Consider the following 16,430-nt stretch of genomic DNA (forward strand, 5'->3'; position numbering starts at 1 on the left):
GGCTTTAGCTCCAATAAACACTCCACAGGCTTCCCCACAAAAGGCCTTATTGGGAGCTTGGGAGGGCGGGGGCCAGATTTAAGGAGCTGGAAGGCTAGGAGAAGACAGCCTGATATGGAATGGAACAGGGATGGCCAGCCTTAGTCCTACTGGGATCTATGGCTTTCCTAATCTCCCAAGAGGTAGCTTGTGTAAGATGGATGAATGGGGCCAGTAGTTTTTAAATGAAGCCCAGATGGCTAGTACAGGGCCTTCCCCAGCTTTCCTCAACCCCTGCACCATTGATTGACCTGGGACTCTGCCTCAGGGCAGAAATCATCACCATCTCACCTTCTTCCCCTTTACCCTGTTCAGGAAAGAAAGAACCGAACCGAGGGCCCAGAGAGCAAGTTTATTTGGTGAATGCTGACGGCAAACATCATCCAAGAGAGACAAGATGGGAAAGTTGCTGAGACAAGAAAGCCTAGGGAAACTTTAGGCTAGATACAAAATTCACACAGGGAAAGGCACGGACTCTGGGGAGACTGGGAAGGTCCTCAGCCATTCAGCACCATGCGGACGAGCTCTGTGGAAAGGAAAGGTGGGATGAGCCAGGGAACAGGGCTGTGGAGGGGTACGCCAAGGGCCAGGGGACTACCAGACTGCAAAGGTAGCATAAGCGGGAACATGCCCACAGCAACCAACCCTGGGGTCAGTTTGCAGAGGAGCCACCTTGAGTCTGACCAGTTCTCCATGCCCCTAGCTCCCCTCCCAGCAGCTGTTAGTCCCCCACCCAAACCTGAGCAGCAAGAACACAGCAGAGGCAGAAAAGTTCTCCACTACACCTACAGCTACTGTCAGCCACTGGCGGGAGGAGAGGACAGAGTTTTGGGTTAGGGTACCTCCAAGCTGCCCAGCGAGGGAAGGGGAAAGGACTGTTCAGCTACAGCAGCAGAATGGGGCAGGCAACCCATACCCCTCTATGCCAGCTACCCATGCTCCAGGGCCAGAAGGTCACCCTAAAGCAAGACTGGTATACAGGCTGGTGAGAGTTCCCAGACACCAGCACCCAGGGCCCTATAAGTAAAACCTCAGGGCCCATTCTAGAGGTAAGGAGGTACTGTACCCCCAGGTTGTCTTCCTCTTTGAGGAATCCCTCCCCTCCCTAGTCAGCTCCATGCAGAAACATGCCAGGAGGAAGTCAGATGGTAGTAGGGTAAAGGGCAGGGGATAAAGAGCACAGGTTGGGGAAAAAAGAAACACTGGGGAGATCAACTAGAGGAGAGGCTGGGAGGAGCCGTACCCGCCCCATGGGCCCGTCACCCCGACAGGATATGCCTCACAAACGCTGCAGGAAGGAAGAGACATTCATGGTGAAGACAAGACAAAGACATGGGGTGAGGGGTCAGGCAGTGGGGACAGACATTCCATTATTTCACTTCTCATTCCTTCCCACCCTCTACAATACTACTCCCTTCCTTTCCTGTTATACCGCCCTGACCTCCCACTCCTGGGCTGGGCTGGGCAGGGCCCTGCACCTTGCCTCCTGGCTCTTTTTGGAGCCCAAGTCCAGGGATAGGGAAAGCCCCAGACACTATACTTGACCTGCCCCATATGGCTGCTTTCTCTGAGAAAGCGCAGTTCACCTCTTACCTTCATAGTTGATACAACCATTGCTGTCCTCATGCCCTGCCACCAGCATCTCTACTTCTTCCTCTGTCATCTTCTCACCTGCAGGGGGAAAGAAAGCATTTTTGGAATTGGGTGACAAGTGAGGTACCTCAGGGTGCCATCTCAGCTCAAGGACAAGGACACAGAACCTTACCCAGTGTGACAAGAACATGCCGGATTTCAGCACCCATGACGGTGCCATTTCCTTCCTTGTCAAACACCCGAAGTCCTTCGACATAATCCTCATAGGTGCCCTGGTCCTTGTTCTTGGCCACTGTCTGCAGCATGGGCAGAAAGTGCTCAAAGTCCAGCACCTTCACATTCATCTCTGCCATAAAGGAGGTGGAAGTGTCAGGCCAGAGAAGTAACACAAGTTCTCAGGACAGGGGATTATAGAGACCTCAACTGAACAGAGATGACAGATGACTCCCCACTAAAAGCAAGGAAATCCATGGGATTTGCTAATCCAGACTTGCTTGAGTTTGGGGCCTATGAAGATAAAGGGAAGCTCTTAGCTGAAGAACTGTGGGCCCATGACGACACTGAGGAGTTGTTCTTTAGGCCCCTCACCATCACTCTTGGGGTTCCCCAGGACCTTGAGCACCTCGGCGTTGGTAGGGTTCTGGCCCAGGGCCCTCATCACATCCCCACACTGGCTGTACAGGATCTTGCCATCACCTGTTCGGTCAAACAGCTGGAAGGCCTCCTTGAACTCTGAGGATTCAGATGAATGTCAACACAGGATTTGAGGGTTAATCCAAACCCTACCTCAGAGCTCTGCTGCCCATTCAACTTTGATCATGCTGAGGAAACGAGATATCTGCACCAAACTGTACACCAAAGTCTACTTAAGAGGGCTCTATTTCTCTTCCTCCCAACTCAAGTGTCCTATATAGAGGCTTCCTCCCCCTCTGGCAGCCTGGTAACACCCATTTACACACCCCCTCTGCCTGCGGCAGGCCTGCCAATCTCCACTGCTGCTACTACACTTCTCAGGGCAGGAATTCGCCACCGCCCAGTCTCAGTCCTGTCCTTATAAGGAAGTGGGAGCAGCAGCCTAGGACTAGGGTCATCCCGACCTGCCACTTCGCACCTCTCCAGTATAAAGAGAACTTCCAGAGGGTATAGCTACAGTCATATCCTTAGCAAACTCCCCTGTCTTGTCCCCATCTGCACCGAATATCAGGTCACTGCTCTACAATCTTCACAACTGCAAGCTGGGAGGGCGGGGACAGTTATCACAGGAGGAGAAAAGAGGCAGAAGTAGCTGATTAAAGGACAAAGGAAAGCAGGCAGCTTTATACACCCTCCCGAGACCCCACACACAGCACGCATTAAGTGACCAAGTTTTTTCACATACCCACACCACCTAAAACTCACCCAGTGCTTGGGATCAGATCTAGAGTGGAAGGGGAGGGAGGAAGAAAGTGAGAAAAGAAAATGGAGGATCCAGAAGAAGAGAAAATAATCCAGGGGGTAATCTCATGGGGGTGCTAAAGAGATGACAGATTAAGATTAGAGGATAGGTGCTGGGGGGAGGGTGTCCCTCTCCCTAAGGGTGACCTCGGTAGGGATCAGAGATAACCTACCTGCGGTCTGGTCTTCGGTGAAGTCACACTGCTCAGAGAAGAGGGAAGTGGTCAGCATCTGAACGCCAATCCCCCGAGTTTCTATCCCAGCCCCACAAACTCTGACCCACAAACTCCTGTTTCAGGCTGCAGACTCGCTTCCCCGCAGGGCCCCAGTCTTTCCAACCCCACCTCCAACCTTTCGGGTCCTCAGGTTCCCTTTGCCTCCTACCCCTGCCTTCTCCTCGCCCCCCACCCGTCTCTTCCCGCCTCTCGTCCCCAATCCTGCCCGTCTCCCAAGACCTGGGCCCCACCATCTTGACTGCTCAGCTCTCCGGGACCTTTTCCTGCAGTAATGGCTCCGACTCTCGGCCCAGCCCTAGTATTAGTACGTCCCGATGACGTCACCCTCAGCGGACTCAGCCAATAGGAACCGTGGCCTGGGTTTATGCAGACGATTGCTACATTAGTAATGACTTGGGCGGGGTCCGCTGTTCCTTTCTCCAGCGCCACCTGGGCACAGAACCCGCTCGGAGGTGGGGGGGGGTCGTGGGGGGAGGTGGGGGGGGTCGTGGGGGGAGGTGGGGGGGCGTGGGCTGGGGCACAATGAATCTGCACCTCCCAACAGCAGGAAGATCAGAGGATTGGAAGAGGAGAGAGCCCTCTTTTCCCGCCCTCTCCTCCTAGCACCCTCCCCGTCTCCCGCTGCTCCCCCAACCATGAAAAAAATAGCAGTCTGAAACCAAGAGAGGAACCCAGTCTTTATTTTGAAACAATAGGTGGCCTCCTGGTGGCTGGAACGTGCTTTCGCCTGCGGGGCCCAGTGTCCGGACCCCACTGGATCTGTGGAAAAAAACCAAAGTTGCGAAGCGCTGGAGCCCGTGCAGCAACCGGACAGCAGAATGAACTCCGCTGCTTTTCTATGCTGGCTGAGAGAAGGGCGGGAGACTTGCCTCGTAAGGCGCGGCGAAGGGGTGGGAGGGCCCTACCTGCAGCACTCAGACGCTTAGGATGTGTTTCAAGAAGGCTGCAGAGAGAGGAGGCAAGAGGGGCTTCAGAAGCAGGCCTTTGGATAATACATCTGACTCTGGGTAATCCAGGGGTGCCCCCGCCCACACGCGGCAAGACGCCAGGCTGCCCTCCTCCCTCGGCCCCGCTCCCGCTTTTTTGTCCCCTCACCCTCGTAGTTGATGCAGCCGTTGCTGTCCTCGTGTCCTGCCAGAACGGTCTCCACCTCCTCCTCAGTCATCTTCTCTCCTGAATCCCAGACACAACGTCTGAGGCCCTCCTTTCCCTCCTTCACTCACCCAGGCCACGCTTTTCCTTTTTTTTTTGAGACGGAGTTTCGCTCCTGTCGCCCAGGCTGGAGTGCAGTGGAGCGGAGCGATCTCGGCTCACTGCAACCTCCGCCTCCCGTGTTCACGCGATTCTCCTGCCTCACCCTCCCGAGTAGCTGGGATTACAGGCGCCCGGCTAATTTTTTGTATTTTTGGTAGAGACGAGGTTTCGCCATGTTGGGCAGGCTGCTCTCAAACTCTTGACCTCAGGTCATACACCTGCCTCGGCCTCCCAAAGTGCTAGGATTACAGGCGTGAGCCACCGTGCCTGGCTTTTTCCATATATTTTTGTAAACAACAATATAAACGTAACAATTTTTTTTTTTTTTTTGAGATAGGGTCTCCCTCTGTCACCCAGGCTGGAGTGCAGTGACATCATCATGGCTCACTGCAACTTCCACCTCCTGGGCTCCAGTGATTCACATCGGCCTTTGAAGTAGCTGGGACTACAAGCGTGCACCACCACACCTGGCTAATTTTTTAATTTTTTTGTAGAGACATGGTTTTGCCATGTTGCTCAGGCTGGTCTCGAACTCCTGAGCTCAAATGATCTGCCCATCTCGGCCTCCCAAAATGCTGAGATTACAGGTGTGAGCCACCACGCCCAGCCTTGTACTTTTTTTTTTTTTTTAATAGAGATAGAATCTCACTACGTTGCCCAGGCTGGTCTCGAACTCCTGGGCTCAAGCGATCCTCCTGCCTTGGCCTCCCAAAGTGCTAGGATTACAGGAGTGAGCCACTGCTCCCGGCCAGCCCATGCTGTTTTGCTTTTTTTAAAACTGAGTCTTGCTCTATCACCCAGGCTGGAGTACGATGACATGGTCTCGGCTCACCGCAACCTCCACCTCCCAGGTTAAAGCGATTCTCCTGCCTTAGCCTACCAAGTAGCTGGGATTACAGGCACCCGCCATCATGCCTGGCTAATTTTTGTGTTTTTAGTAGAGACGAGGTTTCACCATGTTGGCCAGGCTGGTCTTGAACTCCTGATCTCAAGTGATCCGCCTGCCTCGGCTTCCCAAAGTGCTGGGATTACAGGCTTGAGCCACCGTGTCTGGCCTTTTTTTTTTTTTTTTTTTTTTTTTTGAGACAGAACCTTGCTCTGTCCCCCAGGCTGGAGTACAGTGGCGTGATCTCTCGGCTCACTGCAACCTCAGACTCCCGGGTTCCAGCGATTCTCCTGCCTCAGCCTCCTGGGTAGCTGGGACTATAGGTGCGTGCCACCATGCCCGCCTAATTTTTATATTACTAATAGAGATGGGGTTTTACCATGTTGGCCAGGCCGGTCTCGAACTCCCGAGCTCAGGTGATCCGCCCGCCTTGGTCTCCCAAAATGCTGGGATTACAGGCGTGAGCCACCATACCCGGCCAGGCCACGCTCTTTAGAGTGGTACCTCTTCTTCTCCCATAGCCTCAGTCCTCAAGGGAATCCTCCCCTGGTCATGGATGCCTCTTGCTTTCCATTTCACCCTAGTACTGCTGAAAGTATTGACCCACAAGGAAACAATCCCAGGAGGTTACGAGACTTGTACCAGAACACACAACCCACACGTCTCTTCCAAAATGAAAATTCAGGTTTCCCGCCTCATCCCTTTTCCTCTGCCCTCCGGATGGCACTTTAGCCTCTGGAAGAGCGAGTCCTTCAGATTCTACCCCCATAGCTCTGACCTTCTCAGTCTCCTGCTGACAACCTGCAGGACAGTAATCCTCCTGCTAGCTCTGCTTATCTGTCCAGTCTTTTTTCTGGCCCACCCCATCCCCCTCTCCACTCTAAAGGAGTTCTGGTCCCCCTTGCCTGTCTCACCAAGGGTGGTGAGAACATGTCTGAGCTCTGCTCCCATGACTTTGCCGTTCCCCTCCTTGTCAAACACACGAAGCCCCTCCAAGTAGTCCTCATATGTGCCTTGGCCTCGGTTCTTGGCCACTGCCTGGAGCATGGGCAGGAAAGTCTCAAAGTCCACACGCCGGGACTTCAGCTCTGGAGGTTGGAGAGAGGTAAAGGAGAGGTCACTGTAGTATTACATAGGACCCAGCTCCCAACCCTACCACAATGCTTTCATCCTATTCAGCATTTAGGATATTTTCCTGCTTCTGTGTTTGACAGTTTTTGAAGTCCTGAGAGCCACCTCATTCTTTTTGTTACCAACATCCAACTTTTGAAAACTAAAAACCCAAATTGTTCCCAAGGGTCCCCTCACCATCACTCTTGGGGTTCCCCAGGACCTTGAGCACCTCGGCGTTGGTGGGGTTCTGGCCCAGGGCCCTCATCACGTCCCCACACTGGCTGTACAGGATCTTGCCATCCCCCACTCGGTCAAACAGCTCGAAGGCCTCCTTGAACTCTAAAGTATAAGGAAGGGTCAGTGTAGACACTGACTAGGGTTCCCATCACCCCCAGACAGAAGGGAATTTCAGAAACTATGTGAACAGAACAAGGGAGGAAAAGAGGACTAGTATGGGAGGTTTCAAGGTCGGGACTGGGGTTAGGGGAATAGAAAGAGAATCTGACCAGGGGATTGGGGATGGGACAGTGGCCTTAGATGAGCTTCTCCTCACCCTCCAGCTGGTCCTTGTTAAACTCGATCTGTGGAAGAAAAAAGCAGGTGGGGAGAGATGAGAGTTTATTCAATCCCTCTCCCGCACTCCTCCCAACCAACTGGCAGCCACTTCTGAGGAGGGGCCCAAAGGGACCAGGCTGGAAGCCCAGCCACCTCAGTCCCATTCCCAGCTCTGGGCCTTGGGAGAATCCCAAGAAGAGGAATTACAGTGGGGAGGGTTTCCTGGGAACAGGGTTAATCCCATGCCACCTGTTTCCCTCCCTCCATTGCCCTGAGCCCTGCATCCCTCACATAACTGGGGGCTGAACAAAGGCTAAATTTACCCCTGGCCCCCAGCTGTGATTGTCTAACAAGTCTGTCCTCTTCAGCCTCCCCTCCTGGAGTTCAGAGCTGCAGGCCTTTTGAATTGAACCACCAGCCAGGGGCAGGCAACAGCTCTCTTCCCTTCACCTTGAAACTGTTCTCAGAACCCAGATGTTCCCCATCTAAGAGTCCCTGCCTCCAGCAGGGGGTAAGTGAGTGTGTATGTGCTGTACACACATGATTATAGGTTAGAGGGAGAGAACAGCAAAGACAACAGCAGAGTCATAAGACTGGATGCTTCCAAATGGGGGACTAAGGGAAAGCCCCAATCTTATTCCAGGGCTCACTGATTCCCTACCTTCTAGATACCCCCTAATCCCCTAGGCTGTATCCCACCCTCAAACCACCCCCTCCAATTCTATCTTCACTTTCCAGAGACTCACCACCACTTTGGAGAGATCGACTGGAGGCTCCTGGGTTTTCTGAGGGGCCTGGGGGACAGCTGGCTCAGCTTTGGTCTTGGCTGGAGGAGCCCCTGCTGCTGCTGGCTTAGCAGCAGGTTTGGAGATGGAGGGCCCTGCTGGTTTCTTCACGGGAACATCCTTCTTGGGAGGCATGATGTCCGGTGGCCAAAGGACAGTGTGCGGATGGGGGCACCCATCTCTGTTTAAATAGCCAGGGAGTCTGGGATGTCAAGGGGCGGGGGCAGGGGCAGGGAGCCAGTTGGCTGTGGCAAAGATGAGGTAGAGGAGAGATATAACCGCCTGCCCTCACTCCCCTGGCCTCCTATGGTTCAGGACTCCTGCCCCAAGGTCTTCTTCCCTCTGTCCCCTTATCCCCAAAGGCTGACCAGAAAAGAACAATGTTTCCTTTAGGGGTAGGGGAGGAAGCCAGAGACTGCCCAGAATGAGGTAGTTAACCTCCAGGGTGAGGATAGGATGCTTGCCAGTGGCACTGAGATGGGGGTGGTGAGGCAAAGCAGGTGATCCAGCAGCTTTAGTCTTCTTGAAGGGTGGGGTGAGGGGTAGCAGCCAGGGAGGCTTGTGTGAACTGGAACAAGTTAAAGTGTGGTCTGGGAGCAATGACAAAAACAAGAAGCCCATCTGCCCAGCCCTTCCACTCCCTTCTGACCATGGCTTTGTAAAGAGCAGGGGTAGTTAACCTTAGAGTCTAATGATCCCTAATACTTGTAGTTCCTGAGCCCCCACCCAGCCAAGAACTGGAACTATTCACAGTATAAAGGAAGAATAGTCATAAAAACAGGAGTATGACATCCCTCATTGTCTCCTGTGCCCAGTGTTGTTTTAGGGGCAGGAGTGGGGGCAAAGATCAGGTTTAACATCTGCTACCCATTCTTCCATGGAAGAAACCTTCCACAAGCCCACGGTCATTCAAGACAAACAAAAGGTAGGGTGCTTGCTGAACCTGTGGGGACCCTTTGGTGGCACCTGAGGAGAAGGGCAGGCTCTGGGAGACGGCTTAAATTCCCTAATCCAAGAGGATGTGGGCGCTCCTATGGCTCCATGAGTATTCACCCCACAACCTGGGGTATAATAAAAATCCTGACTCAGGGGCCAGGTCACAAACCTTGCCGGGGGCGCTGGGAGAGAGTCCAAGTTGGGGGGCGTTTGGGAGTGGGGAGGGGTTGCAGGCTACTTTTGTTCTGGGGTAAATTAGGAAAGGATTTAGGTAGCATTCTGAGGAAGATAGCAGTGATTCCACTTAGGCCCCGGGGTTGATGCTGGGTCTCCCATTCGCAAAACAGCGTCTGAATCTCATGACTGCAAATTGTCCCATTTTTACAAAATACATCACACACACACGACACACAGACACACACACACACACACTCACGCACCCCCACTAAATCTTAAAAAAAGTGGCCCTCCTCAGCCCCCAAAAACTCACCCTGCGGGGTCCGTGTCTGGGGCTGGGGAGGGGGCGGGGCATAGCGCGGCCCCCAGACCTGAAGGGTTAATTCCGATGGCCGCGGAGCATGCCGGGAGTCGTAGTTCCCCGCGGGCTCACGGGATGCGCCGCGCTCTAGATTGCAGTTGACGCGAGGGCGGTGGCTTCCGGCCCATGGCGGTGGTTGGTGACTCAGTGTCCTTCCAGCGCGCATTATGTCCCGGAACTGAAAGACAATGAACAATTTCCAATCCACCCCAACCCTAAAAACCCTGCGGGGCCCCTAGGGTATCCCTCCTACTTAGCCCTGGCGGGCTCCTAGTCTCGGGAGGTGGAGGGGACGGGGCGGCTGTTTTCCTGGACCTACTGCTGAAAGAACTCAGAACCTGGGGAAAGGTTGAGGCTGCAGCAGGCAGCGTGGAGGTCAGATAGCTGGAAGCACTTAACGGCCCCGGGGAGAACCGCTGCACTCTCTTTTGCTTCCTCTCGCGGTTTGGTAGAAAAAAAAAGAGGCCTCAGAGTAGTTTGTTTTTAATGAGCTGGTTGCTGAAGTAAATGTTAAAATTTGCAATTAAGCCCAGTCACCTGCCCCAGCCTTCTCTGATCGAGGTTTCCATCCTGCGGCAGCATATGCGCCATCCTCCTCGGTCTTCACAGGTCTCTGAGCGGAGGGCTGGGCTTTCCAGCCCTACTTTCTGAAACACTTATGGTCAGCATTGGAGTTCACTGGTTCCCCTAGGCGTTGATCAGAGGATGGGAACCAGCCCGGCCGGGCCCACCTTCACTCACTGGATCAGTAAATACCCTGGCGGTGCACCTGGTGTTGGAAGCTGGGGCTGCACAGGCGTGTGAAGATTAGATCAGAGCAGAAAACTCGGGCGATGGCAGGGTGGTGAGGCACAGGTGAACTTTATGGGCAGTAAGTGAGGTTCACTGGTTGGGGAAAGTTTATTGGAAAGGTAGAAATGAATTGTACGACAGAAATAACGATAATAGTAAGTTAGCAACCATTTCTGGAGGCCGCCATAGATCTCGTACCGGTGAAGGGGCTAAATTATCTCAGAGGGTGCTCAAGTGGATGGGGTTCAGACAGCCTACTCAGATTTAAATCCTGGTTCTACCAGGTCCTGGTTAGTGACCCTCAGCAGGTTTAGTTATCTCTCCTGGGCCTCAGTTCCTCATCTGTAAAATAATGATAATGGTACCTACCTCATAGGGCTCTTAGGAGGATTCGAAGTGTTATTATTGGTAAAATAGGGCCGGGCTTGGTGGCTCACACCTCCCAGCACTTTGGGAGGCGAGGCAGGTGGGTCACCTGAGGTCAGGAGTTCGAGACCAGCCTGGCCGACATGGTGAAACCCTGTCACTACTAAAAATACCAAAAAAAAAAAAAAAAAAAAAAAAAAAAAAATAGCTGGGCGTGGTGGCGGGCGCCTGTAATCTCAGTTACTTGGGAGGCTGAGGTCGGAGAATCACTTGAACCCGGGAGGTTGCAGTGAGCCGAGATCGCACCACTGCACTCCAGCCTGGGTGACAGAGTGAGACTCCAACTCAAAAAAAAAAAAAAAAAAAAGTGTAAAATAGAATAGGCCTGGCACAGCATAAGTGCTGTATAAGTTTTTGTTAAATAACTTTCCTTTAATCTTCCCAAGGTATGAGGTCGCTGATATTTTCCCTATTTTACATCAATGATGTAAGGTTCAATAGGTGTTGTGAAGAGATGGAGAGGAAGAAGGAATACATTTTTAAGTGGTTATAAGACTGGGAAAGGGCCACATTATAGATGCCTTTGTGTGGCTTTCATTACTTTTGCAGACATTGATTTCAAAATATGGCTCTTGTAATTTTTTTTCTTTCCTTTTCCCATTTTTGGCATTTTGCCAAGTATGAGTGGTTATGGCATCATCTGACTTGCTAGCATTTTCTATAGAGAAGTAGTACAGGGAAAAAACGTTAAGACCCTTGCAGAGATTGGAAGGCTATCCTTCATTTTCTGTGCCATCCCTGTCTTGATCATAAATAACAGGAACTGGACGAAACATGGTCTTAACTGGGCATAGGGTGATTATATATGTGAATTATCTGTGAGAAATGCCTGTCTCTCCTCTCTCCTCTCCCTGCTTAGCATGTGATTTGTATATTCTTATTTTTCTTTGGTTTTGTTTTTTTCTAGAAATGAGGTCTCACTGTGTTACCCAGTCTCAAACTGAGCTCAAGTGATCTTCCCATCTCAGGTGCCTCCCAAAGTGCTGGGATTATAGGTATGACCTACCTTGACTGGCCTGTATATTCTTAGAGATTGCATTTTGTGGGCAGGGAGGGAGGTGAGTCCGAAGCTTGCTTGCCTTCCCTAGGCATGCCGTCCTCCAGGAACCTCCACATGTTCAGCTGTCCAGAGTGGCCCATTAGATTGAAAGAATATGGAAAGCCACTGGGGAGCTGTTCTGCAGTGCACAGGTCTATGCACACTTACCCCCAAAATCCAAGGAAGCTAAGAGGTTGAGGAAGGAGGCTGACAAATCCAGTTTCTTAGAAATATTTAATAGGAATTTATGAACAGAAGCCATGTCTGTGTCTTGGGTAGTGGTGAGACACGATGGTGGATCCCCAGGACATTATCCCCTGGAGTAAGTCCTGACCCCAGGACTTACCACAGGGAAGGAACCTCTAGGACAATTGAAGTCTACCCTGCGGGGAAAGGCAAGAATACTCAGTAAGGCCAGGATTTATGATCAAGATTGTTTTGATCTAAGGAGAAATTATGGTAAGTACATGCTCTTACACAAGGAACAGTAGATAAAATAGAAATCTTAGAGGCATTCCCAAAACTGGGGTTAATCAGACATGAACATTCCCAGCACTTTGGGAGTCCAAAGTGGGAAGATCACTTGAGCCCAGAAGTTCAAGACCAGCCATGGCAACATAGCAAGAGACCCCAACTCTACAAAAAAAATTCAAAAATTAGCCAGGCATGGTGGCACGTGTGCCTCTGATCCCAGCTATTCAGGAGCCTGAGGTGGGAGGATCACTTGGGCCCAGTAGGTCAAGGCTGCAGTGAGCCACGTTTGTGCCACTGCCCTCCAGCCTGGGCAACAGAGTGAGACCCTGTCCTTAAAAAATTTTTTTAAAAAAGCAGGCCGGGCGCAGTGGCTCATTCCTGTAATCCCAACACTTTGGGAGGCCAAGGAAGGTGGATCACCTGAGGTCAGGAGTTTGAGACCAGCGTGGCCAACATGGTGAAACCCTGTCTCTACTAAAAATACAAAAATTAGCCAGGCATGGTGGCAGGCGCCTGTAATCTCAGCTACTTGGGAGCCTGAGGCATGAGAATCCCAGGAGGCGGAGGTTGCAGTGAGCTGAGATTGTGCCACTGCACTCCAGCCTGGGCAACAGAGGGTGACTCCATCTAAAAAAAAGAGAGAAAGGCTGAGCGCGGTGGCTCATGCCTGTAATCCCAGCACTTTGGGAGGCCGAGGCGGGCGGATCATCTGAGGTCGGGAGTTCGAGACAAGCCTGACCAACATGGAGAGACCCTGTCTCTACTAAAAATACAAAATTAGCCAGACGTGGTGGTGTATGCCTGTAATCCCAGCTACTCAGGAAGGCTGAAGCAGGAGATTCGCTTGAACCCGGGAGGCGGAGGTTGCGGTGAGCCGAGATCATGCCATTACACTCCAGCCTGGGCAACAAGAGTGAAATTCTGTACCCCCCTCAAAAAAAAAAAAAAAAAAAAAAAAAAGAAAGGTGGAATGGGTGGGAAGTGTTATGTGGAAATAGGCTCCCAGAGAGCACAGTGGAAAAGGTTGAGAGGAAGAGAAGCAGAAGGAGATTGTATTAGGGCCCTTTAGCTGCTCTCTTCAAGCATGTTTATTCAGTATACATTCCTTTTTGTGTTTTGTTTGGGAGACAGGAGTCTTGCTCTGTGGCCCAGGCTGGAGTGCAGTGGTGCATCTTAGCTCACTGCAACCTCCACCTCCCGGTTTCAAGTGATTCTCATGCCTCAGCCTCCCAAGTAACTGGGATTACAGGTGTGTGCCACCATACCTGGCTAATTTTTTTTTTGTATTGTTAGTAGGGATAAGGTTTTGCCATGTTGGCCAGGGTGGTCTCGAACTCCTGACCTCAGGTGAGCCACCACCTTGGCCTCCCAAAGTGCTGGAATTATAGGCATGAGCCATTGCGCCCGGCCTCTGTATACATTTCCTTTCCTCTCCCCCGAGAAACAGGGGCTTGCTCTGTTGCCCAGGCTCTGGATGCAGTGGCACAATCATAGCTCACTGCAACCTCAAATTCGTGCGCCACCGTACCTGGCTATTTCTTATATTTAGTTGTTATAGTTTTTGTTTGTTTGTTTGTTTTTTGAGATGGAGTCTCACTCTTGTCACCCAGGCTGGAGTGCAGTGGTGCAATCTTGGCTCACTGCAAGCTCCGCCTCCCGGGTTCATGCCATTCTCCTGCCTCAGCCTCCCAAGTAGCTGGGACTACAGGTGTCCCACACCCAGCTAATTTTTTGTATTTTTTAGTAGAGACAGGGTTTCACTGTGTTAGCCAGGATGGTTTCAATCTCCTGACCTCGTGATCTGCCCGCCTCGGCCTCCCAAAGTGCTGGGATTACAGGTGTGAGCCACTGCGCCCAGCAATTTTTGTCTTTTTAGTACAGACGGGGTTTCATTATGTTGGCCAGGCTGGTCTTGAACTCCTGACCTCGTGATCCGCTGCCCTCCGCCTCCCAAAGTGATGGGATTATAGTGCTGGAATTACAGGTGTAAACCACGGCGCCTGGCCCCACTTAAGGAAATAATGTGAGATGTATATAAATATCTTCATGGCCAGGCGCAATGGCTCATGTCTGTAATCCCAGCACTTTGGGAGGCCGAGGCAGACGGATCACCTGAGGTCAGTTCGAGACCAGCCTGGACAACATGGTGAAACGCCGTCTCTACTGAAAATACAAAAATTAGCCCAGCGTGGTGGCGGGCATTTGTAGTCCCAGCTACTCAGGAGGCTGAGGCAGGAGAATCACTTGCATCCGCAAGGTGGAGGTTGCAGTGAGCTGAGATCACACCATTGCACTCCAGCCTGGGCAACAGAATGAGACTCTGTCTCAAAAAAAAAAAAAAAAAAAAAAAAAAAGCTGCTGCTGGCCTGGCACGGTGGCTCATGCCTGTAATCCCAGCACTTTGGGAGGCCAAGGCGGGCAGCTTATTTGAGGTCAGGAGTTTGAGACCAGCCTGGCCAACGTGATGAAAACCCTGTCTCAAAATACAAAAATTAGCTGGGTATGGTGGCAGGTGCCTGTAATCCCAGGTACTCAGCAGGCTGAGGCAGGAAAATTGTTTGAACCCTGAAGGCAGAGGTTGCTGCAAGCCGAGACCACGCCATTCCAGCCTGCGTGAGAAGAGCAAAACTCTGTCTCAAAAAAAAAAAAAAAAAAAAAAAAAAAAGGCTGCTGCAGTTCCAGACATAATATCCTCATACCAATAACCTACGCAGAAAGGAAGGGGCAATGAGGGCTTTCTTCTTTAGATGCTACAGTCCCTGACTTCCTCTAACATCTTGTTGACCAAAACTGGGTCAGGGTCATTTCAACTTGCAAGGGAAAGTGATTATTCAGCAAAGAGGATCTTGATTAATTTCCTGGGGCTGGCATACTGCCACCAGGGACATTCTGGGATTCTGTATGTAGGGAAGAGGGGAAATGGCTGTTGGGTAGACAACTGTGTTGCCACACCTAGTTAACTACAGCACGTTGTTTGGTCCAATAAAAACACATTCCAAGAGGATAGTATTTGCAAACATCAGTTATAGCGTAACCATATGCAGTCATATCTTTCTCCGGAAAAGGTGTGCATCGTGTATGTGTGTTAAAAGTCAGTTGTTTGAGAAATGACAGAAGTATATTTAATTCATGTGACTAATGACCCTTAAAATGTGTTCCATCTTCATATATAAATGTGCAATTGTGTTTTGTGTCTCCTCTTGTATGTATTTAGTTGTTTTCTTTTTTCTGGTTATCTTTTTTTTTTTTTTCTTTTTTTTTGGAGACAAGGTCTCACTCTGTCACCCAGGGCGGAGTAAAGTGGTGGCACGAGCCTAGCTCACTATTACATTGAACTCCTGGGCTCAAGCGATCCTCCTGCCTCAGACTCCTGAGTAGCTGGGACTACAGGTGCATACCACCAAGCCTGGCTAATTTTTTTTAAGGGTGGTGGTTTTCTCTGGATCCTCTGCCTCGGCCGGCCTCCCCAAGTGTTGGCATTACAGGCATGAGCCATCACACTTAGCCATCATCTTGTATTTAATATGTATAGTAGTACCTCTTCCCTTATATATATTGAACTCAAAAAGGTTAGGAAAGAGTAGGGACCCTTCTGGGATGGGAGAATTTGTGCCATGTCCTCTAGTTTTCTGGAAATGTAATTACTTGAAGTGATAAACTAGCTCAAGAATGTTTTCTTAAAATCACACATTACAAAATCCTAGGTTGTATTATCTGAAGCCAGCTAGAACAGCAGGCCTTGGGCTGCATGCCCAGCTAGTATCTAGAATTTTTTTTTTTTTTTTTTTTGAGATGGAGTCTCGCTGTGTCGCCCAGGCTAGAGTGCAGTGGCACCATCTTGGCTCACTGCAACCTCCGCCTCCCTGGTTCAAGCGACTATCCTGTTTCAGCCTCCCAAGTAGCTGGGACTACAGGCGCCCACCACCACACCCAGCTAATTTTTTTGTATTTTTAGTAGGGATGGGGTTTCACCGTGTTAGCCAGGATGGTCTCGATCTCCTGACCTTTTGATCCGCCCGCCTCGGCCTTCCAAAGTGCTGGGATTACAGGTGTGAGCCACTGCGCGTGGCCAGTATCTAGAAATTTGACAAGAGACCTTAAAAATTTTCTTTGCTCTGTTTTTGGAGTTTTTCCCCCTGTGATTTTAGAGCCGGAGTTGGGGAATGGAGCAAATAAATAAGACCTTCTTGCTCAAAGCCAAGGCTTGGGGTCCTCTTACTTTGATGGGAAGGAAGTGGAGATGGTAGAGGAACCAGCAGTGAATACAAAAGGGTCACTGAGAACACAGAGGCTGAGTTTGTGGACAGTGTGGAGTTTAAATTCAGTTTTT

At 51.0% G+C, this 16,430-nt stretch overlaps 2 protein-coding genes across 8 annotated transcripts; both read right to left on the bottom strand.

Moving 5' to 3' along the window:
• Positions 1-372: 372 nt before the first annotated feature.
• Positions 373-3,740, bottom strand: MYL6 (myosin light chain 6). Of its 2 annotated transcripts, XM_016923217.4 has the most exons (7): positions 3,533-3,621; positions 3,240-3,267; positions 2,221-2,364; positions 1,805-1,978; positions 1,633-1,710; positions 1,283-1,327; positions 373-565 (listed from the first exon to the last, which is right to left on the bottom strand). In XM_016923217.4, exons 1-6 carry the CDS (start codon positions 3,533-3,535, stop codon positions 1,299-1,301), a joined length of 456 nt encoding a protein of 151 aa, XP_016778706.1. In that variant the 5' UTR covers positions 3,536-3,621; the 3' UTR covers positions 373-565; positions 1,283-1,298. The 2 variants fall into 2 exon arrangements, with proteins under 2 accessions (XP_016778706.1, XP_016778707.1); XM_016923218.4 differs by lacking the exon at positions 1,283-1,327 and having other exon boundaries at positions 3,533-3,740.
• Positions 3,741-3,960: 220 nt separating this feature from the next.
• Positions 3,961-9,463, bottom strand: MYL6B (myosin light chain 6B). 6 transcript variants are annotated; one of them, XM_001169268.6, is made up of 8 exons: positions 9,322-9,463; positions 7,857-8,076; positions 7,109-7,136; positions 6,751-6,894; positions 6,357-6,530; positions 4,398-4,475; positions 4,208-4,245; positions 3,961-4,061 (listed from the first exon to the last, which is right to left on the bottom strand). In XM_001169268.6, exons 2-7 carry the CDS (start codon positions 8,028-8,030, stop codon positions 4,217-4,219), a joined length of 627 nt encoding a protein of 208 aa, XP_001169268.1. In that variant the 5' UTR covers positions 8,031-8,076; positions 9,322-9,463; the 3' UTR covers positions 3,961-4,061; positions 4,208-4,216. The 6 variants fall into 6 exon arrangements, with proteins under 6 accessions (XP_001169268.1, XP_063642645.1, XP_003339275.1 ...); XM_063786575.1 differs by having other exon boundaries at positions 7,857-8,097; positions 9,322-9,390; XM_003339227.5 differs by having other exon boundaries at positions 7,857-8,140; positions 9,322-9,381.
• Positions 9,464-16,430: the final 6,967 nt, after the last annotated feature.

This window comes from Pan troglodytes, chromosome 10 (assembly GCF_028858775.2).
Source record: "Pan troglodytes isolate AG18354 chromosome 10, NHGRI_mPanTro3-v2.0_pri, whole genome shotgun sequence".
Taxonomy (NCBI): Eukaryota; Metazoa; Chordata; class Mammalia; order Primates; family Hominidae; genus Pan; species Pan troglodytes.

What these genes read in the sequence shown, in the direction of transcription:
- MYL6 (XM_016923218.4), bottom strand. An exon ending in GGGGAACCCCAAGAGTGATG is followed by an intron (nt 1,979 to 2,220) that starts GTGAGGGGCCTA and finishes CCTTTATGGCAG; the next exon opens with AGATGAATGTGAAGGTGCTG. An exon ending in GCATGTTCTTGTCACACTGG is followed by an intron (nt 1,711 to 1,804) that starts GTAAGGTTCTGT and finishes TTCCCCCTGCAG; the next exon opens with GTGAGAAGATGACAGAGGAA.
- MYL6B (XM_009425143.5), bottom strand. Translation starts at nt 8,030, where the DNA reads ATGCCTCCCAAGAAGGATGTTCCCGTGAAGAAACCAGCAGGGCCCTCC. An exon ending in TCGATCTCTCCAAAGTGGTG is followed by an intron (nt 7,137 to 7,856) that starts GTGAGTCTCTGG and finishes TTTCTTCCACAG; the next exon opens with ATCGAGTTTAACAAGGACCA. An exon ending in TAACAAGGACCAGCTGGAGG is followed by an intron (nt 6,895 to 7,108) that starts GTGAGGAGAAGC and finishes CTTATACTTTAG; the next exon opens with AGTTCAAGGAGGCCTTCGAG.